Genomic DNA, 19,525 nt, shown 5'->3' on the forward strand with positions numbered 1-19,525 from the left:
ATGTTGGGCCAGCAGTTTCAGAAACTTCCTGGAGTACAAAAAGTCCTGAGCTTTGTAAATGCTGCAACACCCCACAGGAGGTTCTGATGGGGAATGACTACAGAGGAAAGAGATCCAAACACCCTGTCACCCACAGCTTGCTCTGCACACAGCAAGCTTTGACTCCCAGTGGTGGCAAAACACAAGCCCAGCAGTCCCCACTTTTCCTATATGCCCTCTCCACTGACAACCTTCCCTGCCCTGAAGGGCCTGAGGCCACTAAGCCTCTCACCACACCTCAAGGATGTTTTTTCTCTGAACTGCAGACTCCCGGGATCACCTTGTGTGTTGAATAACATTACTGCCTTCAGGGGCTCACTTCCCTGCTTTCCAAAATAAACAGCACAGCTGCCCAAAGTGCCACATGTCAGCCAGTGGAGCCGCTGCCTGCGCTGCCCGACGACTTCTGCACAGAAAAGAAACCAGCATTTCTCCTGAAGTTTCACTTCCCATTCAGGACCAAAAACCATTGGAGACTGATCACAGACACACAAACACTGTTCCAAGCTGGTGCAGCATCAGCAGAGCCACTGGCAGGGCCCCTGGGGTGATGTCCATTCCACAGCAGTCCCACATGCGAGTGCATAAGCTGCAGTTCCTAACTGTGCCTGGGATTTTGCCCATACCCAGGTTGTGCCACCCCTTAGTATTGTGATTTCCAGCACATCTGTTTGCTGTCTTAAAAGAGCATTTCTCAGTCCTATAAGGTACCCAGAGAGTTTTTCCTCCCTTATCATTCATAGCATCCATTTGCAGCAGAGAATGCTGTAGGCACCTTCCCTTTGCAACTAATCCCAGCAGATGAAGCAAAGACCCCTTCCCAACTCACCCCTTTACCTTCAGCTGTCAGCACTGCAATCTCCATTCCTCATTGCAGAACACAGGACAAGAAACAGCTGGAATTGTTTCTTTTTCTTGCTGAGGAGCACATCCACTGTCTAGGCCTTGTGGAAAAACATACTGATTTCTCAGAGGTCAGCTTTAATAACTAGGATTCCCACAAACCATGAGGAGAATTCAGCTCATGATATTTGGCATGAATATAATTCTCTGTTCCTCATGCTCCTACAATTTCCATTTCAAATAGCAGGAAACAAATTACCCTGTGGTATTTTTAGTGACAACCAATGGTAAGGAACATGGGATCAAAGGCTATTGCGGGGCACAGGCCTTGACAAAGTTCCTGAGAATAAAAGAAAAAATACTTCTTGGAAGTTACAAAGGTAATAAGGTAAATATGAATCTAAATGTTCATGGTCAGAGGAGCACTTTGAAAAGGCTGGAGCCTCATACTGACATGTAACAAAACAGCAAAGGAGTTTTGCTGGATGAATGGGCTGGCACAGAATGCTATTAATCCCTAAAGTTCAGATTACTTATTACTGGGATGTGCAGTGATTCCTGAAAGAAGAATTAGGCTCAGGGAAAGAAACCCATTTATAATCAAGCCATAGTTTGGCCCTCAGTTTGTGTGTCTCCATTAATCTTCCCTCTCCCCACTATTCTTGCCTCAAATATTTCAAAATGCAAGCATGAAATATTTTGGATAAGGCAGCATAGGTACAGGGGGACAGTCATAGCAGCCCACCCTTCTGTCCAGACCCCCTGGGCCTGTGCAAAAAGAAGCTACAGGTCTGCTGCTTCCCTGCAGCCACTGTGTTTCCCAGCCTCTTCCAGCACTATTCACCCTCTGGCTTGGGATGGGAGGTACCAAGCTCAAGCCAGAGCCAACCTTCCAGCCACAGGATCTCCAGCCCAGCTGCAGAGCTTGCAGCAACTTCACATGAGCACACATTTTCCTCACATCTCCTGCAGGAGCAGGGACATTGAAAAGGTTATTTATTAACAGCTCTGGAACAAATGAGCAAGAAAGAAAACAAATCCATTTCTAAATCAGCTAAAGAGAAAACTTGTGACTCTAATGGTCTCCTTTGTAATTCCTTAACTGTGGCCTGGAGCTGCCCTGGCATCATTTCTTGTGATGCTGAATCAGCAGAACAGCCCCACTTGTGCATTGAATAGCCTGATAAGAGCAAAATACACCCAAGAAAGCACTAACTTACACCATGTCCAGATTTTTCTTTGTTTCTGTTAGGATTTGGGGAGACTGATAGTGCTCTAATTTCTCACCACTAAATACCAAGCAGTGACTCACATTAGCATCTACCTCTGCAATCCAGGAGAAATGCTTTCCTCCCGGACAAGGTGGAGACAGGATAAGGGGAGAAAACTCACGCTAGAGCTGTCTGAAAGAACAACGTCATTGCTATCTCAGCTCTCATTTAGGAGCATACCAATCCTGAATACTTTGCCAGACTTTGTTCTTTGATAACATTTCTCAAGGGGGTGGGAGGGAGGGGAAGAAAAATAACAAAACTCTGTTCTGTTTAACAGTTACCCATAGCAGAGAAAAGCTGAGCTAAAGTTTCCAACAATTATCAGTACAAAATCCTAAAATAGACATGCAATGTACCATTTTTTAATTTAAAACTGGCTGGACAAGAGTTCCATCATGTGGATTGAAAGCTGTGTAAAGAGAACAAGGCAGCTTATCAAGATGACATGTTAGAACAACAGTGTTAACATGCTCAGTATAGCAGTGATATTGATGAAGAAACCAAGGCCTCAAGCAGATATGGCAAATTGTTGTGTAATTCATTGGGAGGAACTGTATGTCCAGGAAGGAGAGATAAATTATGTCCAAGGTATCTATGGAAACCACCATCTTATACAGGAAACAATTAAACTCAGAAGAAGACAAGCAAGAGAAAAATAACTCAAACTTTAGATGCTCATAAGGCCAACAACACTAACTGAAAGCAGGATTTGATCCCAATGAGATGGGGCTCACTTAAAGAGATGTGAAATATGGAAATGAAGGCTAGCAGCTGAAGGAGAAATAGGAGCTGTACAGTAACTCTTTGGAGCTGTCTCCTCAGAAAAGATGTGGGAACCCTAGCCTTAATCCATTTATAAACTGGCTGGGCTCCCACAGCAGTCTTACTCAGATGACTCTCAGCAGTAGGTCTCTTCCTGGGCCACGACCTGCTCATCCTTTACGCAGGCATGTGGGAAGCCAACTTACTTTGGGTGGGAATGAAGTCAAAGTGCTAGGGAGTAGTTTCAGTTTTGCACTTGCCATCACTGAAAGCATCTGAGAACTTTCTTTGCCCTCCTGTTTTGTCTGGAATTTTTATCCAGCATTTTTCAGCCCTTAGAGCTCCTTACAGCTCAACTTAGGCCTGATTATATTTTTGCTAGACTGATCACAGCAAAATAAAAGCTTCTTAAACTCTGATGGTCTTAGCAGTTATAAATGAAAAAAGATGCGAAGGCTTTGTTTAAGAATGGAGAAGTTTTTAATGTAGCTATGATATAGCAAATTAATGCAGCAACAGCGCATGACCTTACGAAACAGGAAGACAATGTTCATTTTGAAACATCGTTTTGGTCCCATTTTCTCATCCACTCTTTCTCACTCCCCCTGTACTCACGGGCACCAAGCTCTCCAAGGTGCTCCGGCAGGGTCCTCTGTGAGATGAGACCGAGCGTGCCAAGTGCCAAATCCTCAGTGCACCTCTTGGGTTCCTCTTCAGTGACAGCTACAAATTCTTGAGCAGGTCTTTTGCCTTGTTCAGGAGTTAATGGTTACCACAGGGTGGTCCTTTTGCCTGGAAATCCCTTTTATCTAGAACAGGTGGCTGCTCAGTGCCTTTTTTCCCCCCACATTTTGGGTACCTGAGCTCCCACTGTCTGTCTGCTTGCGGGGAGAGGAGAAGGACAACTTGCACAGAGGATGTGCTGTGAGTTTACTGTGATCCCTCTGTTATTTGAGCAGTTTTGCTGCCCAAGGACTTGTCTGCACTTTATCAGCACCCAGGCCTTTTCCTGACAAGCCATCCATGTGAGGCTTATCAGGGCACAGGCAGCCAGACTTGTTGCAAACACATTTTTCAGCATTTACCCAGTTTTAGTGCAGTCAGTTACGTCCTTGGTTATCAATTCAGACCATTCTGTTACTCCTTGATCTGTTGCTTCTTCTCTCTCACACACACATATTTCCATTCACGTTTCCTCCAGGCCAGCTGTAGTATTCCCACATCTCCAGCTGCATGCCTACCTTATGCATGGTGTGTTTTCACAGGCCACCATTGCAGCTGGGAAAGGGTCTCCTTGCTTTGGTTAGGTGATGACAGCAGCAGTGGCAGTCTTTGGGAAGTTAGAGGATGCTGAAATCCTGCAGAGCAACAATGAAGCCTGTCCCTGGGTGTCACTACCAGACTCACCACAGAGGATTTAAAAGTTTTCAACCAAAATCTCACCAAGAATGTTAGAGCTGGAGCTGTTTTCAGCCTGTTACCTGCCAAGCAGCTGCCTGTGACAGTACAGAGTGAGACCATTGTCACTGAGATCTGGAACTGTTCTTATATCCAGGCTTGCAGGGCAAGGCTGGCATTAACCTCGGCTTCTGCCAAAGCTCCTGTGAGACAGGACAGCTGCAGTTATCCCAGAGCAGAGCCACAGCACCCACAAGGAGGCTTTTTGCACTCACATTTTCTCATGTCACATTCTTACGAGTCCAGCCTTCTCCCAGCACACAGACACCAAGCAAGGCCAGGACTCTCTCCTACTTTCCCAATGTTGCCAGACTGCCCTTGGCTCTGTGGCTTTCACAGCTGACTCCAGCTCTCAGCAGTGCTGTCTGCTCACATCATATGGGAAGCTAATACTAAACAGGTAATGCTGGAGGCCCCATCACAGTTTTGTCAGCCTTTCCCTAATAACAACTCATAACACTTAAATTTGACACAGTACTTTTTACCCATACATTGCCAAGCAGTTTACAGAGGTCAGCAACCCATTAGCCTTATTCCCCTGGTTGATGAAAAAGCATAAAAGAGCAGCAGCCATCCCAATGCTCTGCCCTGTGGACCACCTCATCCACTTGTCTGGGTAGCTCTCATGGACCAGGGGTTGCAGCACATTCTCTCCTGCAGAGAGGCAGAATTCCCAAGGTCCAGAGAAAGAGCAGCACACTTTGGTTACAGCTACTCTTAAATTTATCTTCCATCATTTTGATATATTCTCTGATGTTTTGCCAGACTAACAACAATTTGGAGATTAATGGTCCAGTAAAGTACACACATGACTCATGCTACAATTTCTATGCAGTTCTGCTGCAACTTTAAAAACAGGGAGTAAAAATTCAAAATGTCATTTAGGTTAGAAGAAACAGGCTGAAAAAGAGAAACAAAGGCATCAGAGTCCCATGGAGGAATGAAGGCATTCCCTGTGTATCCTTCCTGCAGACTTCAGGGATGGAGGAAGGAGAAACCAGCAGAGTTAAAAGAATTCATTACTACATTATAAAGATGCCAATAAACTAAAGACTAACTGCTACACCACACCAAAAGTTCCCAAAATGTGTAAATTTATTGTTACAGTCTCCTGAGAAACAGAGAGGCAAAAGAAGTTCTTCAAATCCCTATTTACAGAAGGACATCTATTCCCAGCAAGACCTATGAGATCCAGTTAACATTCTTAGGTGCCAATTGGCCACAGGACTGAAGATTCTTAAATTGGTAGAGAAATTACTAGTCTCTGTAGCTGAGACATGCTTTGTAACCTAAAAAGCAACTGTGAAATTACTGTCTTTAACAAGGAGTTCATAGCATGGGGCCAGGTTCTATTGTAAACCACTATTTTTAAGATGAAGTGCAGGGGTTTAGTTTCACAGTTTGTTTAACTGCTCTGTTTGCTCTGCCACAAAAAGGGACTATCCTACCTCTGTCTTATGCCATAGTTCCACCTTTCAAATATGGTCCTAATTCTCTTTAGTTAACGACAGAATAAATTCTAAAGAACCATTCTGGAGCATTTTTTTCTTCTTTTCCATATGGCTTTCATGCTTCTGGTCACAGCAGTATTTCTAAGTATTGTAAGCAAGAGCCTGACCACTAGATTTACTAGAATAAAGTTCTTTTTGGCTTCCACTGTGTTCATGTTTACTGCAATCTCAAGCAAAGCTGATAAACAGTAAGCTTCCTATATTATTTCAGTGAAGTGAGACTAAATATATAGAAGCTTTAGATCAACTTATATGCCACATTCAATTCAAGACAAAATTGCAGATTTCCAGTGCATTTCCCAAAAGAATCTGGAGCCAGCAGCCAGGGTCTGATTGTGGCAAAGAACAGATGTTCTCCCTGGCAAGAGCTGCCCACTCCCATTCTGGCAAAGACCAGGGAGGGACAGTTTTCAGCAGAGGAACAAATCCCATTCCATTACCTGTCCCCACCACCAAACCCACCCTCCACAAAGCAGCTCCATCTTTCCTCCCACTGCATGCCTGCTCCCTGGGCTCTGCCATGCACTCTGGATGTTTCCATCCATTAGCTGTACTGAAGGGACTCCAAATTCACTCCATCCCTTGCTTCTGGAGGAGTCTACTCCTTCTTGCTAAGCCCAGGGAGGAAGGTGGAGATGCTGCTGCCTCCCCTGCCCCAGCTGCAGTGGGACTTGTGGTGAACGTTAGAAACCACAGCAGCTGAACCAGCCTCTCGTGTCTCTCCTCTGTCTCGGGAGCCCTACAAGCACATTGTGACAGTGCTGTGAACCAGCTGAGAGGCTGAAGTGGTTTCTGAGTCCTGAGTTGCTGACTCACCTTTTCCAGTCAGCACACAGAGCTCAAAGGCCAAGGATGGTTTGATCTTTGGCAGAGAGGTTGCAGACAGTTAATAAAAAACCAAACTGAATTTCATTCCTTTGTAAAAACAGGTCCATTTTCTTTGCATCCTCTCTATCAAGAATGCTCTGGCATTCACCATGATTAGTGATCAGGGCCAAGATTCTCAGGAGGAGAATACAAATCAAAGGGGAGAATACAAATCAAACTAAGAGCCTTCAACTTAAGCAACATAAAAACTTTTGCGTAAAGGTGCAAGTCCCAGCCTGTAAATCAGTCAGTTACCCTGTAAGGGTTACTTTTTATTCAGAAGAGATGTAGTATTCAGCTGGGTGAAGGTCACAGGGGAGCACAGAACAGCATAGGTCAGACTAATGGATGAATGTCTCTTCATACTAGAAACTTAATCCCTGTGTTGACAACACAAAGGGAATTTGAAAGGCAATGTGGAGGAAGACAGTGAAGCAGCTCTGCAGATCCTCACTGAAAGTTCTTCCCAAGCTGGAATGGACAAAAATGGGCCCCAAAGGTTTCAGACAAGAACCACAACAGGCAGAGTTGTGTCATTGCTGGTGATGGCTAAGCACCAACAGGACAGTGCCAGCACTGACCATTACACTGCCTGCATCACCCTTGAGTGTGAACAGCCAGTGCAGCACTAGGGACAGAGGGACAAGGAGCCCAAAGAACAGTCTGGGAAACTGATCTTTGCAGCATTTTCCACATTTGGGGGCAGCGAATGCATGAGATGATGTGAGCAGATGAATTTGTTCAGTGTGCACTTAGCCGACTCTGTTCTCTTCCATCTGGTCTCTCACACTTTTCCCCTTAACTCATGTCTTAATTTGTACTGCTAATGCAGTGTTTCACAGCACAGGGCTTGTTCATGTCTCTCCTTGTTTTGCAGAGAAGATTTTCCTCCTGTACCTCCCAATAACTTTCATGAAAGTGACTTTTACCCTTACCCTCTTTCTGTTCTCTCACTTGGACCAGTGTTGACTTTCAAGTTAGACAAGCTGAAAGTTATCACAGAGTAAAAAGAACAAGGCTAGAGATAAGGACAGGTGCCTTTGCTCTTTCAGCAGCAAGACTTCTATGAAATGAAATAAAGTGGAAGTACACCCTTAGGTCCTGCTGTTCTCTGTGTGAGCATTCTGGCAACAGCTCTGTGACTAAGAGACTCTGATGGAAATGCCTGCCAGAAACCTTCAGCTCTGCTCAGGAAAGGGAGGTTTCCAATGAGTTGAAACTTAAAGCCAGTTCTCACACCTAGATGACAAAATATTAATAATAGAGTTTTATAAGTAGTCCCCATCTAACTCAGCTTTCAGAAAAGCAGCTGAGGTGTTTCTCTTGTGAACATGATCTAAAATTTTACAATTTAAATTTGATCAGTCTCAAGCAATACTGGAGTCCTCATAAGGATGAGGTGTCTCTCCAAAGTAATTTCAATATTACCTGCTTCATCCCATATTCAGCCCAAACACTTCCATCTCTAACCAAATCTTAACCACCTTGAATATATGATTTCTAAGCTGAGAACTCAGCTCCTGTCTCAACACACTTCCAACCACATCCAGCTCTGTGGAACACTGTTATTGGGCATTGGGCTAGTAAGAAGGTATAAAATGCCTACCCAGAGGGTATTAACCCAAAAGTTTCATTTCCTAGCTGCTCTCAAACCCACAGGTGGAAAGATGACTTGGGAAAAGAAGGAATGTAACTAAGCATGATACTTTTGCACCACACTATGCCAGTTTTGCAACTTAGGTAAAACCAAAAAGAATATAAACTATTATAGCTTCTGTAAACCTTTACTTTTCAGGTGTTCAGCCTCTTAAATTTATTCTTTCTCCTTAGAAACTCCTCAAGGATATTCTATATGTTTCTGGTAATTACAAGTCAAGAGGCAAACAGATTGCAATGGTCACAGTAAGGCTGCCTAGAGGACAACCTTCTCCCTCCATGGTAATGAAGAACTCAAAACCTTGGAGTTATGGCTGTCCCAGACATATTTATAGACATACACATACCTCTACTTATTTTTTTCTGAACAACATTGTCTGGAAATCCTTCTGGTCTTTTCAGTGTTTGAATGTCCAATTTTCCTCACAAAGTCACATTAGCTGTGCTTTTACAAGCTTGGCTTAAAGCCTTTTATTTGCTCTTTATCTTTCCAACCACTCTTGGCTTCTTTAGACTTTTTCCTCTGACTTAATTGGTATTTGTACTGGTCCTCCTAGCACTGAAATACTCCATCTGCAAATCAGCAATGATTTTATGCTTTTTAGATCATTATTGGAAATGTCTAATGCCATCAGGCCTCTTGTAGAATACCTCTGAAAATGCAGCTGTTTCATGATTATTTCCTTTGATAACTATTTTGAGGTCTATTGTTACCCAGGTCTTAATCCATTAGTTCATTCTTTGCTAGAGAGTCATAGGGAGACTTTTGCAATCAGAACAACACTGGGACAACTAGGATGCAGAACAACACTGGAAGTGTATCTATTGTAAAGAAGTTTAAACATGGAAAGTTTATTCATATTTACCCTTTTCAACAACATTTTTTTTCCTCTGGAAAATAAAACAAGTGCAAATAATTAGTTGGAAAATAAAGGACCAGTTCCTTCCCAGTCCTGCACTTATAATCCAGACCATGGCTGTCAAATACCAGCCAGGGAATTCAGTTCTTCCAGTTCCTCTTTTGTGTAGTTGTTCTTAATGATCCAGAGAGTCAGGCTTTGGAAGTCCCTTAACTTACAGCCCAGATTTATTCAACAGCAACTCAGATTTTAAGAATACTTATTTTTTTTCCTAGAACTTCAATGAGTGTTCACATGCATAAGACAAAATGCAGCCTGTTTTATTTTCCGAATGGGAATCACACCAGGCTGTGTGACACCTATTTTTTTAAGTCAGCTGACTTACTGTGTAAACAAAAGAGCCTTCAAGAAAGCAAAGACAGATTAAAAGATCTACCAGTACTTGAAATACTTCCCACCACTCCTTCTTTTAAGTGCATTCTCCAGCCAAGTTCCAAACCCAAAAGAAACATATTCCTTGAAATTCTTGGTGCAGACTCTTGTAAGTGGGACTATCTCCATCCTAGGATGCAGACCAATTTGCTCACTTGAGGGGGCCACATGAACTCATAAGTTTGCTTCTGTCTGGGATGAGTAATTTCCTTTTTGATGCATTCATTCTGTTATCCATTCTGACAATGTTACCCATTTCTGCAATATTATTCTGAAAGTTACTTTGGTAAGCTTTACTCTCTACAAAACCAAAAGAATGTAATCAAACTAGCCATTAACACTTGGTTACTGAGGAGATCTATCCAGCAATTTATATAAAACTAATGTCAAGCTGTATTGGCAGTAGCTCTCCAGAATATCCACCATCATACTGCTGGGATATTGGGTGAACAATAGAATTCTTCCCATTGCCAGGGAGATCCATAGTGCTCCAGCTTGCTGAAAATAAACATCATTGCATATAGATCTTCTCAGTAAGTATTAGGCCCATTTCATTTCAAATTGTTGTTAAACTTTATTGACCCCAAAACATTAATCTACAAAATAAACTCCTTTTGTGAACATCCATGGACTATTCCTTCATACCAGAATTCATTGCCTCCCCTCCTCTTCCAGTTTTGGAAAAGTATTTAGCCAACACTTTTCTGGTTTTGTCCTGCATCGTCATTAAAATCTTGCCCTGTCCACCTCCATAATGATCTTGCAATTTATCTATACACATTATTTTGTTCCTAAGGCATACTAAATGCCTCCTTTGAATTGTGCCTGGCCCTGCTACATTTAGATTTTCTCCTGACATCTTTACTTTCTCTAAATAATCTTCCCCAATTCAGAGTCTATGTTTTCCATCAGATGTTCTCCACTTCCTCTTTCTCCATTTCCTTTTCATTTACTTGTTTTAACTTCTATTTGCTGCCTTCACTGCTTGAATGAACAAATCAAAGTCATCTTCATTCTTGGTTTTGATATGCTGCTCAATATGTCTTCTTTAAATTTGTGATTTTTCCATTCACATTCCTTTACTTTTTTTTTTCCCTGTCAGATTTTGCTTTATTACTGTTCCATGCTGGAATGAGCTACAGAGAGCAGTCATCAGACAGTGATTAATTAATCACTGTGTATATAGAGACCTCCAAACCAGACTTACTACATGAGCACCTTTTATGTTAAAATAGATAAATTTTATAAGGTTTATTTCTTTTCACTTCTGTCTACATGAGATCAGTGTCATGCTCTTGCCAGACTGAAGCACACCCATGCATCTTCCAGTAACATGCATTTTTTAGGTTGTCATGCTTTCTGCCCAAGGAAGTATTCAGTGATCAATGATATAACCTGTTGCTATGTAACATCCCAAACACAATTTATTTTTTGCCATTTTAGCCAATTTCAAAGCAGACCTGATAGTATCAGTGTCTAAAAACAAGCTTCCTAAAACTGAAGAGTAGTGTCTCAAAGGTACTTATTACAGTCCCTGTGGACATGGCTCACAGGAAACAGGTGTCTTACTGAAACACTTCTTAATAATTCCTTTCTGATGAAATGACGTGCCCTTGGTGTCCATTTCTGCCTCATTTCAAGGTGGAACCTTCCTACTACCTGATAGATACCACCTGTCCCAGACTGCCTGGTGGTGAGCCCACTGACTGCTGCCTCTGGAAAAGATGCTGCGAGAGGCATTCTCAGAAACAGTGTGGTGTTTTCTTTTCCCACACTGATGAAATGCAATTCCTTGCTATTTATTGCACTAATTTTCTATGGGGTCTTGCAAGATTTGCATACTCTGCGGGTCAACCTGTTATAGAACCATTATTGCCTCATCTACAATTGGCTTGAGCACTATCAGTTTCCTTTAGTTTCCTTCTGTCTCTTTAAAATTTCACTTTATAAAAGAAGGCTTACGTGGTCGTTTTTCCTAAATCAGTTCTCATTATCCAAGTTTCTTCCCTGTGATTCCTCATCCACTAGAAAAGACATCTCTGTTCAAGCATCATATTTCATTTTTGGAATGAAACTTTTAAAAGACTCGTTTCAAAGCTATTCTTATCTTCCTCCTCAACAGAGGCAAATTATCTCCAAATATTTCCAGCTTCACTCATGACTGCATAAACTAATGAGCTAACCTTCTCATTCTGCCAGTCTTTGCTTAAAATTTTGATGTACGTCAGACTGAGAAAATGCTTTTTCCCCTCAAATGTAATTTATTACATTCTATGAAGATAAAACGTTGGAAAGGTCCAGTTTACCATTTTGTTTATTCTAGGGGGAAAAAAGAAATCACATTTTGTTTCCCCGTTGTCATAACAATAATAAATGAGAGACTTCCACCTGGTACTGAACAAGAAGCTATCTGCCCAAATATTTTCCCTGTTTACTGCCTCTTGCGTATTTGTCCGAGTTCCTGCTTCGTGTTTGAAAGCCCCGCACAGAGCGCAGTGCCGTCAGCAGCACGGAAAGACGGACCATGTTGCAGAAGGCGCTGTAAACAGAGGGTAAGGCACCCAGATAGAAAAAAAGCTGATACTAAACTAGGAAATGTTTCTGCCAAACGTTGTGACTAGTGCTGCTACGTGCACCGTGTCAGCTGATTACAAAAGGCAAAGCCAAGTACAAGACATGTATCTTGTAGAAAAATCACGGTCCAACAAGCATCTGCAGCTATTGCCGGCTCCCTGCCCCGCTCCTCAGGACCGCAGTTAAGGCCAGAGGGCTGCCAGGCTGCCGGGTGGGGAATCCTCCTCTTCCGAGCCTATGCACCGAGAGCCCCCCGCACCCAGCACCGCGGTGCTTCCAGCCCCAGAGCTATTGTTTCCCACCGAGGTCTCCTAACAGCCAACACTTCCACCGAGTTTTTGCTCTGCCCTCCCCGCCCCCTTCGCCCTTGGAGCGCGGCGCCGGCCCCGGGGACAGCGCGGGCGGCAGCCGGGACTCGCCGCGGGCTCCTGCCCGCCGCGGGGAGGGGATCCCTCGCACTGACGCGGACAAACTCCTGGCAGCCGCCGGCGCGGAGCCCCCGCTCCCGCCCGCGCCGCTGCACCGCCCGGGGACCGCCGGCCCGCGGCCACCGCCGGCTCCCCCCGAGCAGCCGCGGCCCCCCGCCCGGGCTCCCCGGTCACAACTCGGCATTGTCCCTTCAGGAGCGACCAGGAGTCCAGGGGCTGGAAGATGATGTCAGCCGGGGGCGGACTGCGGCAAGGCTGCGCCCACCCCGGCAAGCCCCCGCCGCGGAGCCCTCGCCCACCGCCGGCAGCGCTCCGCGGGCGCGGAGGGAGGGACGCGCCGCTCGGGGATGCCGCAGCCGCAGCTCTCGCCTGACTGGCACGTTCCGAAGGAGCTCCTCATGAATATGCACAGCCTCCCCCGAGCGCCGGCCGCGGGATGCCGCCACCCTGGGGTCTCCCCGCCAAGCCCCGCGCCCCTCGCCGGGGATGAGAGCTGCCTTCGGAGAGCGGCGGTTCGCTTCTGTCCTTACCCTTTGGCTCGTCCATCAGTGCCGGTGCTCGCTCCCTCCTCCCGCGCTCCCCCCTCCTTTCCTCTCTCAGCCTCTGCCGGCTCCGAGCTGCCTTAGTGAGAGGTGCTCATGAAAACGGGCGCTTTAGTGGTCCATAGCTGTGGGAGGGGTTAGTTTAACTCTACATGACTCAATCAGTGTAACTTGCAGGCTGACCTCCTGTTTTTCTCAGAGCACGGATCGCCTCGGAGCTGCCACGTTACCAGCGCCTCGGACTTCTCCACCGGGCCGGAGGGTCCCGCACGGCCGGGGGCAGCGGTGCGTGCCCGGGGCTACCCGAGGGAACCGGGGCGCTGGAGCAGGACTGCATCCTCGGCTCGGGGGTCAGAAGGGCATCGTGGCTACAGAGAAAAAGTATTTTGTTAGAGTAGGGTTTTTTTGTGCTTTTTGTTTTTTCTTAAGTCGCACAAGACTGAGAAGATACCCTCCACACCAGCAAGGTACACGAAAGGTAGTGTCCAGAGAAGAGATGACCTTCCTTGTTTCTAGATCTGAGGTCCAGCCCACAGGAAAAAACCTCAACCAAATCATGAAAGGAGACAAAGTCGCAATAACTGCTGAAAAGCAATTTACAGCACCTACCTGTCCCATAGAATGAGTCCCACCTCTGACTGCATCTCCTGGGAAACTTCATGAAAGAGCCAATTTTAGACTTCCTGCCTGGAAGTCCTGAAGGGATCCTACCCTCCATCACTTTTTAATCCTAAGTCACCACGAACAAGAAATACAGGGTAGTGCTGGAGGGGTCTCATCAACGTTTCTCCATAGCTTATGACATTCAGTCCTGTTCCAGGAACCACAAGTGCCTCCACACTACTGCTTACAGAGCTGTCAGCCTCCCACTGCAAAGGAAGTTGTGAACCAGCCTGGCTCTTTCACTTTCTTTTCAGAGAAGTGGACATCAGCTTCCCAGCATCTTCCCTACTGGCCACCCAGGGGGAGAAGTCACCTGGAGCACAGGCCACCAGAATGTGCAGCCATTCTGCTCTGCCCTGTCTGTGCCAGAGCCTGCTCCCCTCTCAGAGTTGCCACTTCTACTTTCTCTCTGTGGCTGAGCACCATCCACCTCTGTGCCTACTACCACTTTCCAGAGTTCTTGCCCCTAGGAGAGACAGGAAAAGCAGGATCCTGATGTTAGGACCTGGAGAATGACTTTTGGACATGGGGTTTCAAATCCCTTTTAGCCATCACAAACAATGATCAGTTCCTTTTCCTTCACAAACAAATATTGACCTGGCCTGTATTACTCCAGCTGGTAAGGCAACACTCCCATTTAAAATCTTCCTGGGAACAGGAAGATAAGGATCAATTAAATAAAACAATATACGTGACCTTATCACTCTCTACAACTCCCTGAAAGGTGGTTGTAGTCAGGTGGGGGTTGGTCTCTTTCACCAGGCAGCAACTAACAGAACCAGAGGACACAGTCTTAAGCTGCACCAGTTTCAATTGGAGGCTAGGAAAAAATTTTTACAGAAAGAGTGGTAAAGTTCTGGAATGGCCTGCCCGGGGAGGTGGTGGAGTCACCATCCCTGGATGTGTTCAAAAAGAGATTGGATGTGGCACTCCGTGCCAGGGTTTATTTGAGGTGTTAGAGCAAGGGTTGGACTCAATGATCTTGAAGGTCTCTTCCAACCCAGTGATTCTGTGATAATTTAGGTTTTAGTGATTAGATACTTTGTGAATTACTTTCACTGTTGGTTCAAAAGCTCAAGGAGGAGTGTTTCATGAGATGAAGGTAGACACTGAGTGTTTGTCATCTTAATGAGAAAAATTGGCCTGGGAAGTGCGAAAGAGCTGATCTTACTTCCAGTGAAAAGACAGCAACATATTTAGATGGTTTAGCATGGCAGAAGTAATTTTGTTGGTCACCTTGAACATCAGTTTTTTTTTTTTAAATATAGGAGTGTAGTTGATACAATGCTTAGTTAATAAATGAAAATTTAAAACTATTCACTGTAATAAGTATCAACTGCATAGATTTATCAGTAAGAAATACATTTTAAAAAACCCCAAAACCTTGGAACAATATGAATCCTTATGTAATATCAGCTTACACACTGACTTCCCTAAAGGATACTTGCTGGCAGAATATTGTCACAGGAAATAAACCAAATATATACAAAAATGCCATACATTGAATAAATTAACTCAACTGAACAGTAGTTTTAAAAAATAGTTGGAATTCAGGACTGATTTTTCAAATGCTGGGTAAGACTCACTGTCTCTACAGGCAGAAATTCAATAAACTCAGTCAGCTGAGCTCACCTATGAGCTGAGAAGTCCAAATTTAACAAGTGGAAGATATGTACAAGCTCCCCTCAGAGCAAAATAGATATGATTTCACACAATGTTGACCACCCCTTAGGATGCCCAGAGCCATGTATTTCAAGTCCTTTAAATGCACCTGACAAACCACAATAAGCTTTCTTTATAGCAGTCTGCCAGTGACAGGTTTTTGTTTATTTTTTTTTTTTCCTTAGGAAAGTTCACTTTCAAACTGAGACACATGAAACTTCTATAGGGAAGGATGATACATGATCAGTCAGTGACCATGAAGCACACAGCAGTGTTTTCACACAAGAGGAAGTTGTTACCTGGAACATGAAGGCCCCGTGGGGAAGAATTGCTGTGAATAGTGATGGTCTGCTACACCTAAAAAACATCCAGGTTATTCACAGAGCCACAGGCAACAGATTTCTGTGTTCTGCAGCTGGATGATCTACTTTAATTGATGGACTGATACACTCGTGAGTAGTATTCCACAGCTGCAAGAGCAGGGAATGGTGGCATTACACACTCCCCATCCTCTGTCACAGCCCAAAGGGAAGAGTGGACTTTTTAGCCTCATGTGACATGAGATGCAGAGTTCCCCTTCCACAGAGGGTCAGATCCACATTTGCTAGAGCAGTTTGGTTCTGTCTGCTGATCCTCCTGCCTTCGGGCAAACCTCTGCCTGCAATACACAAATCAGCAGAAGGCAACAGCAGATCCTTTGTCGCAGTCATTTCCATAAGAAAACAAAATGAGGAAAAAAGAGAGCAGCCCCGGAGGGAGGCCAGAGGCCGGCATTTGTACTCAGATAAGGCTCCAGACAGCTGAGGAGGAAGCTTGCAGCACAAATAAAAAGAGGAAACCAGAGAACTCAGGATGTAGTTTCCACACATCTTGAGCAGGGGGTAAGAATAGCAAAAAACCCAGAGTGCCACTTTTTTACTCCCAGGACAAAACTGAGCATCCTGAGCAAATCTGGAGGAACAAAATACATCTTAAATATCCACATTCTTCCTAGCCATACTAAGAACTTATTTACAGTCGTTTTGCTCTAAGTTTACAAAAGTTGTGTGTGTGTTGGTTTGTGGCTAAAATGATGCAACTTCCTAGATCTGTAGAATTTGCTATTTTGCAGATGAGCTATGCTGATTTTGGGACTAAGGAAGGGAGTAAGAGTGACTGAAGACTAGCTTCATTTCCAGAAAACAGGAGATGGAATTGAAATAATAATGCTGGAATCCAGGGCCAGAACTCATCTTTGGGATGGGTGAAAGAAACATCCATAGGAAGAAAGAGAGTCAGGGAGCATGAAAACAAACCTATAGGCATTAGATGCACAAGTAGCTTGTTTCTACAGAAAGAATTGGTATGAAAGAATCTGAAATATTTAAAATGAAAACAGGCCATCCCATCAGCAAGCTCAACAACACTGAAGTCTGAGTTTGCTTAGGGGTCTGAGGGTATGTGTTTAGATTACAACTTATCACTCTGTATGTTTAAGTGACAGGGGGGAGTGGCAGCTTCAAGAAATGTAAACATTGAGTAGGGGACAGGCTGAACAGTCCTTGGGCTTTCCCAGGCATTTAGTCCCAGTGTGTCACCACTGAGCAGCCATCAGCCCTGGGAGCAGGGATGGCAAAGGTACACAGGCCTCCTTGCCCAGCATCTCTGAAACACCATAAAAGATGAAGGTCTCCAGAAAAGCAGTGAACATGTTAAGTTGCTGGGACCAGAAGGAGCAGAATGCTCTGCAAAGGGACAGTAATCCAAGAGATTAGGACAACTTCCTTCTGGAAAGAAAGGCAGAGAAGAGGGGCCAGGCATTAAAAAAAGACACATAACCAAAACCATTCCTAGTGCCAGATTCTTTTTTTTTTACAGCTTCCAGCTCCTTGGCCCACTCATCCCACATTGCAATCACCTCAGACTTGACAGTTTTCACAACACAGTAGGCCAAGTCCTCCCCACATCTCCGGGTTCTTCTAAATAGTTGAAGTTCAAATGCTTAATTTAGATTCCCCAAACACTTCCTTTGTGTAAAGCAAACCTCTTGGATGACTCCTGACGAAACAGACAAACAAGCAATGAGCTATACAGTATCTGTGTGCACTGAACATTACCTTTTAAGAATGCAATTCTCAGAAAAGAAAAATAATCTTCTTCTGGTATTTAGGTAAAAAGATAAGATGACGTTCAGCTTCATCTTGCTGCAAACAAGTATTGCTCTTTAGCCTTAAACTTACGAAATGCACTATCTATTAAAAGCATTTAAGTTTCTTTCCATCATCTTGCTTCCTTGTTTTTGTTTAAATAGTTGTAATTGTCCTTTCAGAAAAGGTCCATATGCTGTATTTATACCACTATTCACAGGCATTTTCACCCAAAACCTGTGTATCACCTTTATCACCTTGAGATTGGCTCTGCTGGTTAGAGTATAGTACTGTAAATCACTAAGGTTGTGAGTTTGATCCCTGCCTGGAGATTTGCCTGTCTCTATTATTTTTGTGATACAGGCACAATACTGCTCAGATGACATCTGCAGAGCAACTGTTCAACTGTGTTTGTATGATTTCTACAAAACTGATAACACAGAATTAATGATGCTCATTGAAACTGGCAAAAAAAGTTCTTGTTCCTTTGTAGAGGCGAATCAATTTTCTAGTTATTCTGTTAGGTTTGTTTTTCTATTGAAGAAAAATTGTATTTTTTACACAATAAATGAAATAAGTTAACACTCTTATTGTTAAAAATTCACAAAACTTCAGCATCAAAACATGCAGACAGCTATGCTCAGCCTCAGTATGAATGATGGGCACTGACACGATTTGAAAGGAGCCGTACCAAAGTCCCACTCTCTAACACCTTAAACTGCCCACCTAGTTTATGTATTCATTAGCAAATTATCTATTAGGTGAAACTCTTTAACATGCTTGCAGTGCCTTAATCTATAGATTCAATATACTTTCAATACAAGTCTCATAATATCATTAAAGATTATATTACTAACTTTATTTAACCTTAAAAAAGACACGTTAACATACTAAAAGTAAAAACAATTAGTCTTTTTATGCTCTACAACTTTGTGTAAAAAAAAAAAAGGTATGTCCTGAAAAGGAACATACTATTGCTCATTAACTAGTTAACAAAACACCAGTTGCTCTTTCTGTTCAGGTTATTTCATGCACTTGGTACTTTACCCATGTCACTCTAAATATGATAAACCAAATTTACAGAGTCCCCATTTTGCTTGGTAATTTTAACAAAACTGTCACAGTCCCAGTCATAAGCAGCACCCTGCCCCACAAGTCTGCTGCTCAGATTGTTAGTCATTGCATTTATCCAGGACAAGGGTACTGCCCTGCTGGCAACAAAGCTCTTGTTTTTCCTTCCAAGCAATGGCAAACAGAGCTAGACATAGCTATTATTGTTGGTTTTTAGCAAATGTACAAGTGCTAATGGTATTTGCAAATCTTTTTATCTTTTATTCTTACAGTTTGCATCTCTTTGTATATTTCTACTATTTTATCTGTCAGGAACAGCAAACAATCCCTAATAATGGCTCACTGAAGTGAAAATTTCCAACATTCCAATGCTCCTGGGGTAGGAAGCCCATGGGAGCAACTAATAACACCTTAAGTCTGATGTTCAATATTATGGGGTCACAATATCTAGAAGAGAAAGGAGCTCTATAAAAAGAAATAGCTGAATTTTATGAAAAGGTACTCCAGTAGAAGAAAGAAAAAGGGAAGGAAAACACAGAAAAAATATCCTCAAAGCTCTAAGAGGATAAAACAAGAAAAAATAATAGGGAGTGTCAGAACAATAAGTGATAACTATATCATGAATTGATAAGGGAAGATAGTGAGTGCCAGTTGCCCCATCTAACATGCAGGGTACCTCCCAAACTTGGTAAATTAAAGACAGAAAATAAGAAAATGTGAATTAGTAGCGTGCATATGGGCCTTGAATATGCCTTAA

At 43.6% G+C, this 19,525-nt stretch overlaps 1 protein-coding gene across 1 annotated transcript in view; it reads right to left on the bottom strand.

Annotated features, from left to right (window-relative positions):
* ENTPD1 (ectonucleoside triphosphate diphosphohydrolase 1) overlaps window positions 1-13,308 on the bottom strand; it is a 32,053-nt gene extending 18,745 nt beyond the window's left edge. The window contains exon 1 of the mRNA XM_053983896.1: window positions 13,235-13,308. Coding sequence (XP_053839871.1) covers window positions 13,235-13,250 — 16 coding nt within the window. The 5' untranslated portion in view covers window positions 13,251-13,308. The remainder of the gene's footprint in view (window positions 1-13,234) is intronic.
* Window positions 13,309-19,525: the final 6,217 nt, after the last annotated feature.

The sequence above is a fragment of the Vidua macroura genome, chromosome 8 (assembly GCF_024509145.1).
Source record: "Vidua macroura isolate BioBank_ID:100142 chromosome 8, ASM2450914v1, whole genome shotgun sequence".
Taxonomy (NCBI): domain Eukaryota; kingdom Metazoa; phylum Chordata; class Aves; order Passeriformes; family Viduidae; genus Vidua; species Vidua macroura.